We start from the raw sequence: 18,055 nt of genomic DNA on the forward strand, positions 1-18,055 counted from the left end.
AGGGGCGGTGGTGGGTCACCTGACTGAGCGCAGGTGACTGTGGACTGCAGTAGCCTTGGGGCACACAGCGGTCCCACGTGGAAGGGAGCTGGAGGAGAAAGGCTGTCGTGTGCCCATCTCCCGGCTCCTCCTCAACAGGTCGGGTCCCACGAGGGAGGAGGAGGGAAACAGGATACGCCCACCCCCTGGCACCATGGAAGCTGCTGGGCCCCAGGCTGCAGTGGGGAGACCTTACGGGTGGGAGTACACAGGTGCTCAGGGGAGAGCCGGGAGCTCCCAGAAAGCCCGCGTGGTCTGTCTGCACGATGAGAGGCGACATCAGTGCTGCTGAGCAAAGCAGATGGCAGGCGGTGGGGACCAGCCCAGGGCCCTGCTGCAGAGCCAGCAGTCCGGTCCACGGCACATCCCTGCCTGCGTCTTGGAATGCGAGCTCGAGGGAATTCGGCAGACCTGTCGGGGGGGAGCTCCCTCAGACCCGGGGCGTAAACTAGGACACCCCACGGAGGCCAGGAGCCCCTGAGAGAACCGGTGGGAATCCAGAGAGCCCCCCTGACAACACTCTCTGGACTCAGAAGGCAGTGGGCGGTTTCATGTGGGCGGGCCCTCCAGAGAGGGGAGGTGGGGGCTTTGCCCCTTGGGAGGCAGGCTTAGGGATGGGACAGTCCTCCCAGATCCCTGTCTGGGGCAGGGAGGACCTGCCCTTCTCCCAAGCTGTGTAGCTATGGCTTGGGAACAAAGGACACCCAGAGGGAAAAGGATGGCCCGCCAAGCCCTGGACCACAGAGGGCTGGCCAACCGAGGGGGACGAAAGGGGGCCTGTGGCAACAGGAGGTAAGGGGCTGTGGGGCGGTGGTGAAGGAAGACAAAAGTGGAAGGCCGGGGCCCCTGGGAGATCAGAGCCTGTCATTCTCACCTGGGAGGGCCACCTGGCAGAGCTTCTAGCCCCCCTGAAGGAAGGCTCAGCGGGTGAAACGGAAGAGGGAACGCACCACAGTCTGACAGTCTCAGCCCGGGATTCCTGTGGGCAGAGCACGTGTGGCTCGAGGGCCCCCCGTGAGGCCATTCCTGGTCCGGCCTCCCTGCACCCTGTGTGAGTCCTTCAAAGCGAAAGAGAATGAGGGATGAGGCCGGCTCCTCTGTGCTCCCTTCTGGGAGATCGCGGACCGTGTGCTCCGGTCTGTACGTGCCAGAGAGGGGTGGGATCCCACATAGTCTGGGGCCGGCTAGACCTCAGAGCCCAGGTAGCTGTCTCCGTCACCGAGAAAAGTCACCGTCATACATGCTATTGGGTTCTTCCCGTATTTCCTCCATGGGCACCGCAGGGCAGGCCTTACACTTAACTAGTGAGAGGCAGGAAGGCACCAGCCCACCTGTTCCTCACCTGTTGCCCTCACGGGGCAGAGACCCCAGGCGTGGCTTTTTGCTCAGCCAGTCCAGAGAAGCCCCGTAGGCTGAGCACGGGCACCTGCTGAACGTCTGGTTTGTCCCGTGTGGCCATCAGCAAGCAGTGGCCGCGTGACAATGCCTCCTCTTGCCTCTTGCCGTCCTTCACTCTTGCTTCCCTGGAATTGTACTTCCAGATTAAAGCATTCGTTCTTTCTTTTTTAACTTTTTTTTATTTAATTATTTTGCGAGAGAGAGAGAGCGCGTGCGCATGAATGAGCAGGGGAGGGGCAGAGAAAGGGAGAAAGAGAATCCCAAGCAGGGATTCTCCCGATGCAGGGCTCAAACTCACAAACTTTGAGCCGTAAACCAAGAGTTGGATGTGTAACCGACTGAGCCACCCAGGCACCCCTAAAGTGTTGGTTCTTATGCCTATCCCGAGGCTCTGTTTTCTAGGGAGTCTACACTAAGACATTGGATACTGCAAAAGGTTCTAGAAAGCAGACTCTTGGGGGTTCATTTTGGGATTGAACTGCCTACCTGTCTCAAAGCCATAGGGACCCCATTCCTAGTGGTGAGTGGGACATGGCCCTTGAGCTAAGAATGCCTTTTACATTATTTAAAGGAAAAGAGGAGAAAAGAAAGCCAAAGAATATGCTGCAGAGATCGGACAAGATCCACAAAATGGACATTATTTACTCTCTAGCCCTTTACAGAAAAAAATTTGCTGACCTGGGTAATAACCCATCATGCAGTGGCATTGCATTTCTGGAAGTTTCCACCAGCGGTCCATTACGATGGGGGACCATAGAGACCAAGGCCCTGAGGGAGCGAAGAGATGCAGGCCTTCATCAGCGAGGCCACCATGGGAATGTTGCTGATGATGGAGAAGGGTGGTTCCCTATGTTGGTGCGGAGACCTTGGCAAGCAAATGATAGGCTTAGGACAGTTCACGGCCAACCTCAGACCAAGCGTGCAAGCCCGAAGGCCTCCATGGCAGCCCGGCAGATCCCCATCTTCCGCAGTCGCTGGGTAGACTGTCGGAACTCAGCCCTGGACTCTGATTATAAGGTTCACAGAGCTACAGAAGAGACCAAAGCCACGGCCTTGACAGTCCCCTGTACAAGGTCAGGAGTCAGGCAGGGAATGATCTTGGGCCATGGATGTGGGCCGCCGGATAGATGAGCTGAGAATTTCAGAGCCCCGGGTTCCCAGGAGCCTCCCCATTGGCAGAGGTAGTGCCTCTGACCTTGCCAGGGAACAGACTGTCCTTGCTAGCTTCTCACCTGGAGCAGGTGCCTTGCATAATGATGCTTGTTCTCAAGGCCTGCCCTCAGCACCCCGCCCCCCTTTGATTCCAGGCCTGGAACGAAGGTCCCGTGTCAGCTGAACTGCGGGAGAAATCACTGGCCCAGGGGCACTCATCTGTGATTTAGAACACAGCGTTTTGGCAAGTACCCCAGAACTCGTTCTAATCATTTCCCGGGATGACTCCGGCAGCCTGCTAGTAAACGTTTAACAGCTGGCTCTCTGAAGGGAAAATTTTTGTAGCGTTTGCCAGTTTTTCTGGTGTAAATAACCACACTGTGGCCAATTTCAAGCTACCAGCGTGAGTCGGTTATGAAAGAGGCAATGCCTCCAAAGGCCAAATGCGGGAAGAGAAGGGGCCCACCTCTCCTCACCTAGGGCTGTCACCACGCCCCACCCAGCATTGCCTTAGAAATAGCCTGGGTTTGGGGTGCCCGGGTGGCTCAGTCAGTTGAGCATCCGACTTCGGCTCAGGTCACGATCTCGCGGTCCATGAGTTCGAGCCCCGCGTCGGGCTCTGTGCTGACAGCTTGGAGCCTGGAGCCTGCTTTGGATTCTGTGTCTTCCTTTTTCTCTCTGCCCCTCCCCTGCTCATGCTCTGTCTCTCTCTCAAAGATAAATAAAGATTTAAAAAAATTTTTTTGTGGAAATAGTCTGGGTTTGCTCGGTTACAAGGAGAAGCGGGTCTCCCAAAGTTCAGCACCTACAAGGCTATTTTTCCAAACGGTTTAGGCGATTTTAAAAGGGGCTGTTGTCACAAAAGAATCTCATTCAGGTTTCTGTTGTAAAAACAGCTCTCAAAGTCGGTGAGACCCTTGGTTTCTGGCATGAGGAGTCTGTTGTGAGCCAGTTCGTGCGCGATTTATAACAGTGGCCCTCAGGACATTGTTTGTGGCAGGGACAGGCCAGGGCTCAGTCAAGCCACTCCTGCTCTTTGTGGCCATAAAATGTACTGTCAGCAGAAAGGAGGCTACTCAGGCTTCTGGCCTCCGGGTGAGGGCCCCCGCTCCCTCAAGTGCTGGTGTTAAGTCATTAGGGTTCCGGGGAAGGAGAGATGACTGCCAGGCATCCCTGTTTCACCCTTCCGGAATGATCTGGCCCTCGAGACCTTTCCTGTCAGCTCACCTCTCACCATCTGAGCCTGGAGAGCCAGACGATTGGGTGGACCTTGGCCCGAACCGTTTCTAGCCCTCAGGCTCAAAGGCCAGGAAGAGGTCACTGAAAGTCTCAGCGCTGGACAGATTGTTCCAAAGTGATAGGGAGGGTGGGCTTGGCCAGTGGCTGTGCCCGAGTCCCCCTGCCCTTGATGTGGAACATCGGCTTGAGAGATCCAGACTTGCGGTTTAGGAAAAGAAAATGGACTTCCCTTGTACATGAGCGTGACAGTCTCTGTTTTTAGGGGAGGATGTTTGTATGCACGTGTACGCAAGAGAGAATCAAAGAGAAATGTCAAAACTTCAGTGGGTTTTCTCTGGGTTGTGGAACATGAATAACATTAGTTTTATTCTTTGTATTTTTCAGTGCCCTTCATGTATTCCTTGATGGGTACTTCTTATGTTATATATACTTGTATATGTAAATTGTAAGTTCTATCTAATCTGCATTTATGGATTATAAGCATTTCTTTTTTAATTGTTTTAATGTTTATTTATTTTTGAGAGAGAAAGACGGGGGCGGGGGGAGGATCGGGGCAGAAGGAAAGGGAGACACAGAATCCGAAGCAGGCTCCAGGCTCTGAGCTGTCAGCACAGACCCTGATGTGGGGCTTGAACCCACAAACCATGAGATCATGACCTGAGCCGACGTAGCATGTTTAACCGACTGAGCCACCCAGGCGCCCCTCTTATAAACATTTCGTAATTACAAAACTATGGTTTTAAATGTTATAAACTACTAAATATAAAGTAAAAAATTAATTTTGAACAGGATGTTTAGTATCCGATTAAGTGGCTCGTTCTGTGACCGGGGCTATATTCACAGAGACAGAGAATAAGGACCAGTGCAGTAAAACAGCCAGAGCCCTGGATTTTTTTCTCATTGCAAATTTACTATTTTTGTCTGGCTTCTATTCATTTCTCAGATTTTGTCTTCAATAATCAGATAAATATTAGCTCCATGCTATTTTGAGCAGCCACGGCCGGAAATTTACCAACCTTACATTTATCGTGCAAATCTGCCAACAGGTAAATAACGAAAATAGTCTACAGAGGTCAGGGAAACAATAAACAAACTGCAGAAAACAATCTGACGATGGAGACCAGGTGCGGGTGGGAGCCCAGCGAACCACCAGCGGCGGCGAGAGCCGTGAGCTCTCAGGGATAGAGGACACACTGTGGTATTGGACATGCGGAACACACAGAGGCTTTTAAGCGTCACGGCAAGACACAGATGCCACAGAGAGGTAGAAAGATAAAGCGATGGGCGTGGGTGTACCGGCGAAGCCAAGGCAAAGTCGACGCAGCGACATTGCCGAAAGGCGGAGCAGAATTTGTGTTTTTCGGAGGGTCTTATGCGCGTGACGGAACGAAACATATGCTGATGGAGGGCACTGGAGGGAATACAGAACAGTGATCCCGTTCTGTTGGGTGGATGCAGTGAAAGGATCGTCCAAGCTCTGTACGTGGCCTTCCTGTTTTGCTTGTACAAAGAATCCAGGGTTTGGGTTGCTAATTCCTGTGCTCTCCTTCTCACGTTGATTTAAACACAAACAGCCTTCAAAGGGTGTTTGCTTAGAGGCCCTGCATGTGTCGTGAGCGGGATTTCAGGCAGCCGAGGCAGAGACTTAGCGTGGCCAGCGGGGAGGAGGCCCTGGGGGGCCGGTGGGCTCACTCTGCCCTGCCTGGGCCTGGTCCCTCTGCAGACGCTTCCTCGTCTGACGCCCCACAGGCCCCGGGGCTGGAACGTGGGACTACCCATGCTCTTCCAACAGTGAGGACCGGGCGGATCCCTGCGTGTCGTCTGGGTGAGGACACGGGGCCCCGGAACAGCGCTGCCGGTCAGCACTGGGTGGGAGCTGCTTGGGGTCCTGGCAGTCACCTGATGAGGAAAGTCTCCACCTGTCCCAGGTGCCTGGGACGGGGACACTGTGTACCCTGGCCCCCCACCTTGTTCCCAACTTCCATTCTCGCTCTCCCCTCCGTCCTCCACTCAGGACTCCGGACTTCTTCTAAAACTCAGAACTCATCAGCCAATGGCTCCTTTGAGGCAACTTTCGATGGCACCCATGCCAGGATAATGGAGGCTTTTTAATTCTTAGGGGCTAAACCTTGGGCTGGAGGTTGACGAGCGTTCTCCAAATCTGTTTGAAACGCACTCAAAATAAGAATTATCTCCCGGGGCCCCCGGGTGGCTCAGTCGGCTGGGCGTCCGACTTCGGCTCAGGTCATGATCTCATGGTCCGTGAGTTCAAGCCCTGCGTGGGGCTCTGTGCTGCTGGCTCGGAGCCTGGAGCCTGCTTCCGATTCTGTGTCTCCCTCTCTCTGCCCCTCCCCCCGTTGATGCTCCGTCTCTCTGTCTCAAAAATAAATAAACATTCAAAAAAAATTATTTCCCCTTTTTCCAAGGATGAGTTTTGCCTCATCCTCTCCAAGGGGTTTGTTGTTGTTGTTGTTTTAACCCTTTTATCCCCACTTTTCCCTCTGCTCAGTATTCAGGTCATCGGGGTTTCAGGCCACATTTAGGTAACTCCAGGGATGAACTGCCCTCACGGACGCCCTTCGCCGGCAATAAAGGGACTGACGCTGACTTGCGGGTGGAGCGTCTATGATGGAGAGTTGTCCCTCCAGGTCTTCGCAGGGTGCACAGGCCCAGGCCACATGACCCCTGCCACAGCCCTGTCGTCCCCGGCGGCTCTGGGCCTCCAGCTCCACGGCGCAGTGTGAGTGTGGTGTGTGTGTGTGCATGTGTGCCGTGGGTGTGTGTATGTGTGAGGGTGCCCGTCGCCGGGGACCCGCATCTTTCATCAGCCTCAAAAGACTGACCCATTTTCCGTCACCGCCTCCCGCGGCCAGCGGAGCCTTTGTTGGGTTTGTATAGCAGACCTGAACTGGAGCCGGGTCGTGTTTAAGAGCAGGGGTGTGGGCCTCGCAGGCGGCCGAGGAGGCGCAGGCCTGGCTCTCCTGTGAAAGTTCAGCTTCTTTCCTCCCGGAAAATTTCGAAGACTCTCGTTTCCTTTTCCTCGGTCGTAGCTGAAACCTGCCTTCAGACACGAAGCCGACGGCGGACAGTGGGAACACCCCGAAAGCATAGCCCGCGGTTGGTAACTGGGACACAGAGCCGGCTGTTAGGGGGGCCCCCACCCCCCCGGGGCCCAGGTCTTGCACCCAGCCGACCTCGTGTTTGCAGAGAAAGGTCCGGGCTAAGACAGGCCCTAGTGCGCTCAGCGTTTGTCCAGAGCCCATTGGGTCCCAGCAAGTTGAATTGTTTTTGGTTTGTTTGTAAAATGGCATTGCACTTAGAACAAAAACAATTGCTTTCATCTTAAAATACTCCATGCTCCTATTGCCTGCGGACCCCTGAGTCGCCGGATAGGGGGGGCGCTGTCTCATCCAGTGGCTGCATTCAATGATGTAGCCCTCCTTTCTTCTAGACGCTGGAGTTGTGCCTAGTATTACCTGTCTGACACTTACAATCATCGTCGGGCACGTATCAAGTTGACCTATTCGGATTGAACAAAGTCACCCTGAGAGAACAAGTGTCTAAATTGTTAGCTAGGGGCGCCTGGTGACTCAGTTGGTTAAGCGTTCCAGTCTTGATTTTGGCTCAGGTCATGATCTCATGGTTACTGAGATCAAGGTTCGTGTCCAGCTGTGTCGACAGCAGGAACCTGCTTGGAATTCTCTCTGCCCTTCTCCCGCACAGGCGCACGTGTGTGCACTCTCTCTCTCTCTGTCCCTCAAAATAAATTAATAAACTTTAAAAATTAAAAAATTTTACTGCTCATTTATTTTTGAAGAGGTGAGAGAGAGGGGGGGAGGGGGGAGTATGAGTGGGGGAGGGGCACAGAGAGAGCAAGACACAGAATCTGAAACAGGTTCCAGGCTCTGAGCCGTCAGCACAGAGCCCGACGTGGGGCTCAAACTCATGGACCGTGAGATCACGACCTGAGCCGAGGTCGGAGGTTTAACCGACTGAGCCACCCAGGCGCCACAAAACTGTAGAAAATGTGAATTGTTGGCTAAATATTGCCATTCTGAAGAAGCACATCATGCCTGGGCTTTTGTGTCAGTAAGAAGCCAGCAATGGGACGTTCTCCCCCTTGCGGGGTCATCTAAGGGGAAACCTTCTCATCCATCAGGAGCCCTGTACGGTTGCCGAGAGCAGGCCCTGCAGGGAGCCCCAATCCCCGTCCTGTCCTGCCGTCGACTTGGTGCACGATGCTGGATACATTCCTGAGCCTCAGTGTCTCTTCTGTAAAGTAGAGTGAACGGCAGGACCTATCCCGATTTTGTTTTAAAAATCGACGTTTAGGGGCGCCTGGGTGGCTCCGTCGGTTAAGCGTCCGACTTCGGCTCAGGTCGTGATCTCACGGTCCGTAAGTTCGAGCCCCGCGTCGGGCTCTGGGCTGACGGCTCAGAGCCTGGAACCTGTTTCAGATTCTGTGTCTCGCTCTCTCTCTGACCCTCCCCTGCTCATGCTCTGTCTCTCTCCCTCTCAAAAATAAATAAAACATTAAAAAAAAATTACATTGTGGTGAAATACACGTAACATAAAGTTGCCATCCTCCTTATTTATTTATTTTTTTAACGTTTATTTATTTTTGGGACAGAGAGAGACAGAGCACGAACGGGGGAGGGGCAGACAGAGAGGGAAACACAGAATCAGAAGCAGGCTCCAGGCTCTGAGCCATCAGCCCAGAGCCCGACGCGGGGCTCGAACCCACGGACCGCGAGATCGTGACCTGAGCTGAAGTCGGACGCTTAACCGACTGCGCCACCCAGGTGCCCCATCATCCTTATTTTTAAGTGCAGCTCTGGGGTGCCAAGTGCATTCACCTTGCTGTGCAGCCAGTTTCCAGAACCGTTCTCATCCTGCAAAACCAAAACTCTCCTCGCCCTGCCCCACCTCCCCCCAGCTCCCCAGCAGCCGCCAGCCACCATTGTTCCGTCATTGGGCTTCCATGACTCTAGGAACCTCATGTAAGTGGAATCTTACAGTTTTTGCCTTTTAGTGACCGGCTCGTGCGTTGCGCTGGGCCTCACGTCCTGGAGGCTCATCCACGTTGTAGCACAAGGTGTGGGCTGGGCCTCCTCCCCACCGCAGCCCATAGGCTGCACCCCTGGCCCATACTACCTGCCCCCTTCTTTTCCCTTCCCTTTGCCCGTCAGGTTGGTCTCTGATCCCCTCGAACTCCCCGGACTTGAGAGTTAAACCTCCTTTGGAGCCCCACCACCCTCGTGATTCATGGTGGGCCTGGTCCTCAGCCATTTCTGACCTGCGGGCTGCCAGGGAGCGGGCCCAACCCGGCTGCCTCTCCTGGGCCTCCCCTGTCTTCCTGCTCTGCCCAGGCAACCCCCATCCGAGTCCCGGGGTCCTCTCGCAGCCCTCCGGTGGCGCCCCCTGCCGGACGGCTGTGTGACTGCAGCACCAGGGGCTCTGGTCTCCCTCTGACCCCCATCCTGGGGACTTCAGGTCAGCTGCCAGTGGGGGATGCCGCCCCAAATTCTCCCGTTAGGGGCTGCCTCCCCGGACTGCTCCCGAAAGCAGCGATCTCAGCTGGAGGTCCCTGGGAATGTGGGTTTGCGCCCCCAACTCGATCAGCCCTCTAATGGGGGCTGCCTCTGGGGAGCAGGAGGTGAGTAGACCCCTCTGGTGGTGTCCCAGAGAGGAGCTTAGCCGGGAGCTGACAAGGACCGATACTCCTCATGGAGGGGCACCTGGGGGCACTAAGGTGGTGTAAGCCTTCTCCTTCGGGTTCAGGTGGCCGAGGTTCATGGTGTGCCCCGAGAGACCGCAGAATCGGTTCCCTCTCCTGGAGCCTACGGTCTCCCGGGGCGGGGACACTGTGCAGCCAGCCACACAATTCTTCAGTCGTGGCCCCGAGGCAGGGGCGCCATGAGGCACAGGTCAGGTGGCCCCTGAGAAGGGGCCCACGTGTTGGTGGGAGTCCACCGCAGGGTGGCAGCTGGGGAGAGCTCAGGCGGGAGACTCCGCTTTTGGGTGATTCGAAAGGAAGCTGTGCTCTTGAACTCCAGCCTGGCTTGCGTGAGAAGGACGCGCACACGGGAAGGGCTGGGCACAGGGAGGTGGAGGGAGTCCCCGGGTGGGGTCCCTCGATTCCCTGCCCTCGTGCTGACACCCACTCTGGTGGAAAGCTCCGGGTCCGCACACGTGCCTCGTCCTCATGTACCTCTGGAAGGAGCAAATAGTGACCGAGTCTAGATACTAGTTAACCAGACCTTTGGGGAAGGGGCTTGCTTGGGACTCTGGCAGCAGAAGACTCTTGCCCTTTGTTGGAGAACCAGCCTCCTGTGCAAAGAGCGTGAGAGCCGTGGTCCCTGCTCCAGGACCCTTAAGCATTCATCTGCGTGTGTTGTCAGGGATCCAAGGGCCATCCGTCAGGCCCCCAGGCTCTAGGAGACCCGGTTTAAGGGAACATGTGGGGGGGCACCTGGGTGGCTCAGTCGGTGAAGCATCTGACTTTGGCTCAGGTCATGATCTCGCGGTCCGTGGGTTCGAGCCCCGCGTCGGGCTCTGTGCTGAGAGCTCAGAGCCTGGAGCCTGCTTCGGATTCTGTGTCTCGCTCTCTCTCTACCCCTCCCCTGCTCCTGCTATGTGTCTCTCTGTCTCTCTCTCAAAAACAAATACACGTTAAAACAATTTAAAAAAATAAGTAAGGGACCGTGTGGGATGGGGGCTCTGCCCTGATGGTTCCCGGGGCATGCTCTGAGTGCCTGCTGTCACAGATAGTTATTGGGAGAGATGTTTGAGCTTATGTACTTCACGTCCTTCACTTTCCTGACGACTGACGAGGTCGGAACCCACCCAATTGGGACACCTGGTTACAGGTAAAGGCCGCCCCAGGTGACAGCTACCCTCACCGCTAGTTTGGGATGCTTGCCACAGAACCTTCACGGGTCAACTTAAGTCTTGTAAAAGACCCTGTTAGAAGCAGTTAGACATAAATGAGGCTACAAATGGGACCTGGGACTCAGTTTACCAACACAGTTTATCAATACCATGATTTCCTCCTCTGACAACTTTTAACTTTTGTTTTTGATTAAAAAGTCCTCACGTATTGAGAAATAAATCTAAATTACAAGGAGGTATAAAGAAGCAGAAGAAATGTCCCGTTATTCCAACTCCCAGATAGTCTCTGAAACCTTGAAATCGCTGGACGTATTCACACACACACATACTCCCACTCGCACACATAGGCGTTCAACGTCACTGAGATCCCATCGTTTACATAACATTGCAGTTTAATTTTTTTATTTAAAATTGTGGTATAAACAAATCATATTATTAGGAGCCCTTTGAAAGAGCAGTTTTAGTAAGAGCATAGTCTATTCAACATCCAGCAAACAGTTATCGAGTGTCTGGCAATGTTAAAGGTTTAGGGGGTTCAGGGGTAGGCAAATCAACCGGGCCCCTCTACTAATTGAACTCACTTTCTAGGGGTGAATGGGGTGGGGGAAGAGATAGACAACAAAAGCGCAGATAGGAATAAAAAAATACTTTCACAGAGTGATAAGTACTTTGAAGGAAATAAGGTAAAATAACAGGCTGGAGAATTCAGATGTGATCTATTTTTGATATCTCTGAGATGTCACATGTGAGCTGAGACCCAAATAATGGCAAGGATCTAGCTGTATGAAGATCTGGGGGATGAGTGTTATTCAGTTAGCGGGACCAGCAAGTGCAAAGGTCCTGAGGCAGAAATGATCTTAGCCAGTGTAGGAAGAAGGTCTTGTCTTCTTTTTCTCGAAGCTCAGCTGGAGAGGACAGGACAAAGTCTTCTATGCAGGCCCCTCGGGATTCACAAAATGGTGTCGGTCACCTCCCAGCTTAGATGGGGAGCGCACAGCAAGGTGCTTGACTGGCCGCACAAGCTGATGCCTTCCTTTCTGAGCCTGCCAGGGAGTCCAGTCTCAGATCCAGGGCTGGTGAGGCTGTCTCCAGGCTCTGGGTCACTCCTCTTTCACCTGGGCTCACCTCCCCAGTCCTTCCCGAAGGCTGACCCACATCCTGGGCTCCTGGCCTCCCCTGGCCTTTGTCTCAGGGGAGGAGAGGCAGGGTCTGGATGCCCTTTGCTTTGCGGAGCTCTCTCTCCTGGGATGAGTCACGGCCACTGACATCTTCACTCATTCAGAAACTGCTTGTTGCAAAGCATCCTGCTGGCTCTTTATTCCTCAAACACTTCCTGTGCCGTGATTTCCTATGCTTCTTTAACCACTTGCCACTTTCATGAATGGCTCTTTTTTACATTCTCTTTTTCTCTAATCCTTACATGACTCTGAGGTGCTGAGGGGTAATTCAGGCTGCAGGGCCCCCATGACGCCGGCCCCCGGAACTGGAGGCCGCTGGCTGGTCTCTGGGCCCCTCTGCCTCCCCAGTGTCCTCAGGTGGATCCGTGTCTCTTTCTCGGCGTCTGGGACCCTTCGCTGCGTCTTGCCGGCCCCGCTTGCCCAGGGCCCAGCGCTCCTGCCCCGGGTCTCCGTGTGGAGGCCTCAGGATGATGCAGCGGATGGCTGGAGCATGTTCCCACACTCTGTGGCCTGCTTCCCCCAGACAGGCCCTCAGTGGGATCTGGTGGCTCAGCTTCCTTGTCCCAGAGCCTCTCAGAGACCCTCTCTCGTGGCCCTGTGGTCCCAAAGAGAGCAGCGAGTCCTGTACCCGCAGGCCTGCATGGGGCCTCCTCAGCCTAGATGGCTCCCCTGCTCTCCACAGGCTGTGGGAGAAACTGGAATCAGGCTTCCCCCTCGTGTGGCTTTGGCTGGGCTCCTCAGTGGACCCTCAGGGGCCCTCCGTGGCCACGCCCCCTGGCCCCACTGCTCTGTCCGACCACTCATAGACCAGCCATTGTTGGCCATGATGTCCCATGGCTCTGGGCCCAGATGATTCTGCCTAGCATGAACTTCCAAGGAAAGGGTCTAGGCAGTGTCTTTGGGGAAGGGAGGGCACTTGGGGTCAGAGGCCAGGCAGTGACCTCCCTGAGTGCCCCCTCTACCCTTACTCAGGCCAACCCCAGCTGATGTTCAGAGTTCAGAGGTGGGAGTTCCTCATAGGAGCCTCTGGGCTCCCAGCTCAGCCACGGTGAGATCAGGGAAGACGTCAGGACCTTCCAGCTCTCAGACACTATGGCATCCTCTGTATCTGGTGCAGCCCCGAAGGGCTCCATCCGGCCATCCTGTGAGAATGACATACCACCCTTCTCTCCCCAGCACCTGGAGGGCAGGAAGCTGGTGGTCTTTGTCTGAAGGCTTAATCGCTTCAGAGCTTTGGGCCAGCTTTCGGGAACGAAGGGCACAGCCGTGAAGAAGGACACGGTCTCACTATGGCCCACCCCGCCATTTAGAAGACTCTCAGCGCCGTCAGAGGGGGGGTGGCAGGGAAGGGGAAGAGAGGGGCTAACCTTGTTCTCCATTTGAATAAGAAGTGTTTCAACGTGGGCAAGGACGTTCAGAAATGGTGAAGTGGTTGGGGAACTCTTTTCTTCTTCTTCTTCTTTATGGAGTTTGATTTAACGCTCGTTCTAGGAAGGCGGGACATGTGTGTGATAAAGACAAATATGTGGACAAACCACATGTGGACAGTGAAGATCTGGAACCCCGGAAGGACCTGATTCACAGCGTCCACCATCACGCTGGACTGTTCCAAGGGACTGAACTGCTAGGCAGTCCTGCCCCCGCCTTGGGCTAAGTCTGGAATGGAGAACCCAGTGCTGAAAGAAAGGGGGTGGATGAGAAGATACGTATGTAGATGGTGGGGTTTCTAGAAAGTCAGGGCAATTTGACGAGGCAGGGGGCAGAGGATGGAAGTGCTCTGGCCAAGGGGGTAAGACCTGAAAGTTGGGGGGGAGGGTTGCTAACTGAGGGCCACCCAGGAGGGAACACCTCTGAGGGTGCAATTTGCCGCGTGCTTTTTCCCCACGGGGCACGGGACAGCTCTAAATAACGAGGCTTGTCGAATTCCTTCCCTCCTAGGTTGTCATTCTCTTAGGTGGCCCCTAACTTCTCAGTGAAGTCTCAGACAGCCAGTCTGCCTGCCTGGTGAAGTGCAGAAAGAGGCGAGGTTGGCACTGTTGGAGGGAAATGAGCCCTGGTGGCTCACCTGGCCTCTGTGTGGGTGACCAAATGCTGTCCTGGGTGCCATTAGCAGCAGGGTGAGTGATGTGCGGATATCAGAGGATGGGATGGGTATTGCTTACTGGAAGGTACATGGTTCTCCAAGATGTCCCCAGCCCCTGTTAACCTTACAAATAAAGCTGTTGGTTATTTTGCCAGCCAAAACAGGTTTATTCTGGAATAGCAGAGAATTGCAATCAGGGACAAGCAACCTACAGCAAAACCATAGGCAAGTCCCTAGGACAAAGGAGAGAAATTCTCTCCAATAGAGGAAAGGGTGAGTTCAGAGGGCTGTTACAAACAGAGTCCATTGAAGTAAAGCGAGAGTTGGAAGTACAGTGGCTTCTCACTGGCTGAGCTGTGACTGTCTCTCATTGGCTGGGCTGTCGCCTGGCCAGGAGGAAATCTTCCCTCCTGCTGCTGGGATGGTAAAATAATATCCATGTGCAAGTTCCCTCTCTTCCTGTCGGATCTGCAATTGCTAACCAATGCTAGGAATGAGAGCTCAGCCTGCTGGCCTTCTGACTATGCTAAACACTCTTTTCTTTTATTAATTTTCACAGCACATAGCACTGATTCCATGAACACCTGGACACTTTATGAGTTATCCTCACCAAATACATATGAATACCCAATTAGTACATGAAAAGAGGCTCAAAATCACAAATCACTAGAAAAATGCAAGTTATAATCATAATAAGATGCCATCACAGCACCACTAGAATGACTGAAGTTAATTTTTTAAATGTTTATTTATTTTTGAGAGAGAGAGAGAGAGAGAGAGAGATCAATCCGGGGAGGGGCAGAGAATAAGGGAGACACAGAATCCGAAGCAGGCTCCAGGCTCTGAGCCATCAGCACAGAGCCCGACGCGGGGCTCAAACCCACGAACCATGAGATCATGACCTGAGCCGAAGTCGGACGCTTAACTGACTGAGCCACGCAGGTGCCCCAGGAATGACTCCAGTTAAAAAGAGTGACCTAGGGGGCGCTTGGGTGGCTCAGTCGGTTGAGCGTCCGACTTCGGCTCAGGTCATGATCTCATGGTTCGTGGGTTTGAGCCCCGCGTCGGGCTCTGTGCTGACAGCTCAGAGCCTGGAGCCTGCTTCGGATTCTGTGTCTCCCATCTCTCTGCCCCTCCCCCACTCGTGCTCTCTCAAAAATAAATAAATGTTAAAAAAAAAAAAAAAAGAGTGACCTAAAAAAAGAAAAAAAGGACTGACCTGTCAGGTCTTGGCAGGGATATGGAACAAGTAGAAATCACACACGTGGCTGGTGGGAATGAAAAATGATGCCATCACTTTGAAAACTTGGTGGCATCTTGTAAAGTTAAACATATTCTTACCATACAACCCAGGAATTCCACTCCTAGGTATTTATTCAAGAGAAAGGAAAACTATGTTTGCCCCGACTTGTATGTAAACGTTCTTAGCAGCATTATTTTTTTAAAAAAGATTTTATAGCTTATTTACTTATTATGAAGAGAAGGGAGTGGGGACAGGAACAGACAGAGAGGGAGAGAAAGAGAGAGAATCCCAAGCAGGCTGCACGCTCAGCTCAGAGCCTGATGCAGGGCTTGATCCCATGACTGTGAGACCACAACCCAAGCTGAAATCAAGAGCCAGATGCTCAACCAACTGAGCCACCCAGGTGCCCCTAGCAGCATTACTTATAAATAATCAAAACCCAAAAGCAACCCAAATGTTGATAAACTGGTGAATGGATAAACAAAATGTACTATGGGATACTACTCAGCCACAAAAAGGAATGACATATTAATGTATGTTGCAACATGGATGGATTTCAAAATTGTAAAAGAAAGAATTAAGCACAACAGACTATGTACCTTATGATTCCATTTATATGAAACTCTAGAAAAGGCATAATTATCATGACAGAAAGTGGATCAGTTGTTGCCTCCTGCTGGCAGAGAGAGGAGATAGACTGCATGTGAGTGAGAGGAAATATCTTGATTGTGGTGGTGGTAACATAATTGTATATAGTGACCAAAATGCATTGACCAGTAAGTATACTCAAAATAGATAAAGCTTATTGCATATGAATAATAATCAAATATAAATTTTAGGTTAAAAAAACTCCCACACCTAGAAACATCATGGGCACATTTTTAAAAACCAATGATAAAAGAAAATCTTGAAGGCAGCCAGATACATAGAACAAAGGACTACAGCAGACTTCTCTTCAGAAACTATGTAAACAAGAAGCCAATGGAGTAAAATGTATAAAGTATTCAAAGAAAAAGAACTGGTTAACCCAGCTTTGCATGCTCTGGGAAACAATCTTTCAAATGTGAAGGTGAAATAAACACTTTCAAATAAAGGAACCGTGGGAGCACTCTTTGCCTGCTGATCTTTGCTAAAAGAAGTAGTAAAGGAAGTTCTTTAGGCAGGAGAAACATGATACCACATGGAAATTTGAATCTACCCAAAGAATGAAGAACATTGAACATGGTAACAATAAATGTAAACAAAATTTTAAACAGTACGATTAGAAGAAAGAAACAGATAAAGGGGGTCAAAGGTACAAATTTCCAGTTATAAAATAACTAAGTTATGGGGATATAATGGACGGCATGGTGACTTTAGTTAATATTGTGTTACATACTTGATTTGAAAGTTGCTCATTACAATAAACAGCTTTTGAAACTATGGTGGTGGATGTGAACTAGACTTACTGTGGTGATTATTTTGCGACGTACACAAATACCAAATCATTATGTCCTACACTTGAAACTGATGCCATATATGTCAATTACATCTCAAAAAAAGGATTTAAAAATGGGGCTACAATCAGCATCTTTTAATAAAAAAGAACTAAAAACAGATCACAAAGCCTCCAAACTGCTGGAAGGACTTCTGCAGTGAACTTGCGCGCGGCGGCCCGCAGACGGGTGGGACACAATCGCCGCCACCTGCTAGAACACCAAGGGCGTGGCTTCGTCCAAGTTGCGAAGCGCGGGCGCGACTTCTGGGGCAGACTTCTCCCAGCAGGCGCTGCGGGCGGGGCGGGGCGCCGCGGCGCGTCCGTTGCTAAGGCCGCGCCGCCCTGGCGACGGGCTCCTGCGGCCCCGCGCACGCGCCGTAGCCGACTCCGGTGCACTGTGGGATGGGAGCCCGGGCGCTGCGTCCAGGCCGGAGCGGACGGCGGCGGCGGCGGGGCCGGCGGCGGTCCGGGAGCGCGGCTTAGGCTCGGCGGGTTGGCGGGGGCGGCGGGGGCGCGGGCTCGGGCGGCGCCGCCATGAACGCGGCCGTGGTGAAGCGGACGCAGGAGGCCCTGGGGAAGGTGATCCGGAGGCCGCCGCTGACGGAGAAGCTGCTGAACAAGCCCCCGTTCCGCTACCTGCACGACATCATCACGGAGGTGCGGGCCGGGCCGGGGGCCGAGGGTCGGGGGCCCTGGTGCGGGTCGGGACGCAGGTGGGGGTCAGGACCCAGGTGAGGGCCGGAGTCAGGGTCCCAGGTGGGGGCTGGGGCCCTGGTGCGGGTCGGGACCCGGGTGGGCGCCGGCGCTAGGAGTCAGGCCCCAGGTGCAGCCGGAGTTGGGGTGCCAGGTGCGGGCCGGGGCCCAGGTGCGGACGAGCCAGGGTCGGGACCCGGGTCAGGGTCAGTGCCGGGAGTCAGGGTCCCAGGTGCGGGGCCCGGGGGTTGGGGGGTGGTCAGGGCCCAGGTGCGGACGGGCCGGGTCGGAGCTGGGGATCGGGGCCCAGGTAGGGGTCGAGGCCAGAATCAGGGTTGGCGTTAGAGTCGGCCTCGCCTAGCCGAGCACAGCCGCTGCCCGGGCCCGCTGGGCCCAATCCCGCGGTGCCTGTGCACCGAGTTCCTTGCCTTCACCCCTGCTCTGCCCTCTCATCCACCCCCACTGGGCTGCCTCCCTCCGCCCCTCAGGGAGCCTTATTTCTTTCCTATGTATCTGTTAGAGCTCATCTTCCATTTAGCCTGGCAGGGCCGTTTTTGTGACCTCCCCTCCTCCCCCCTTTCAGTGCCTGGCTCGTGAAAGGTGACCAGACATTGTGGGATATTGAAGTTATTCTTTTCTATCCTCATGTTTCCCAAGCATTC

At 53.6% G+C, this 18,055-nt stretch overlaps 1 protein-coding gene across 7 annotated transcripts in view; it reads left to right on the forward strand.

Annotated features, from left to right (window-relative positions):
- Window positions 1–17,066: 17,066 nt before the first annotated feature.
- The window catches only part of TRAF3IP1 (TRAF3 interacting protein 1), a 62,094-nt gene continuing 61,105 nt past the window's right edge, over window positions 17,067–18,055 (forward strand). For 2 of the 7 annotated variants that reach the window (XM_042995852.1, XM_042995853.1), the window contains exon 1: window positions 17,069–17,357. In XM_042995852.1, coding sequence (XP_042851786.1) covers window positions 17,235–17,357 — 123 coding nt within the window. In that variant the 5' untranslated portion in view covers window positions 17,069–17,234. Of the gene's footprint in view, window positions 17,358–18,055 lie in introns of all 7 variants that reach the window. The other 5 variants (XM_042995858.1, XM_042995854.1, XM_042995855.1 and 2 more) reach the window with 5 other exon arrangements.

This window comes from Panthera tigris, chromosome C1 (assembly GCF_018350195.1).
Source record: "Panthera tigris isolate Pti1 chromosome C1, P.tigris_Pti1_mat1.1, whole genome shotgun sequence".
In the NCBI taxonomy this organism is placed as follows: Eukaryota; Metazoa; Chordata; class Mammalia; order Carnivora; family Felidae; genus Panthera; species Panthera tigris.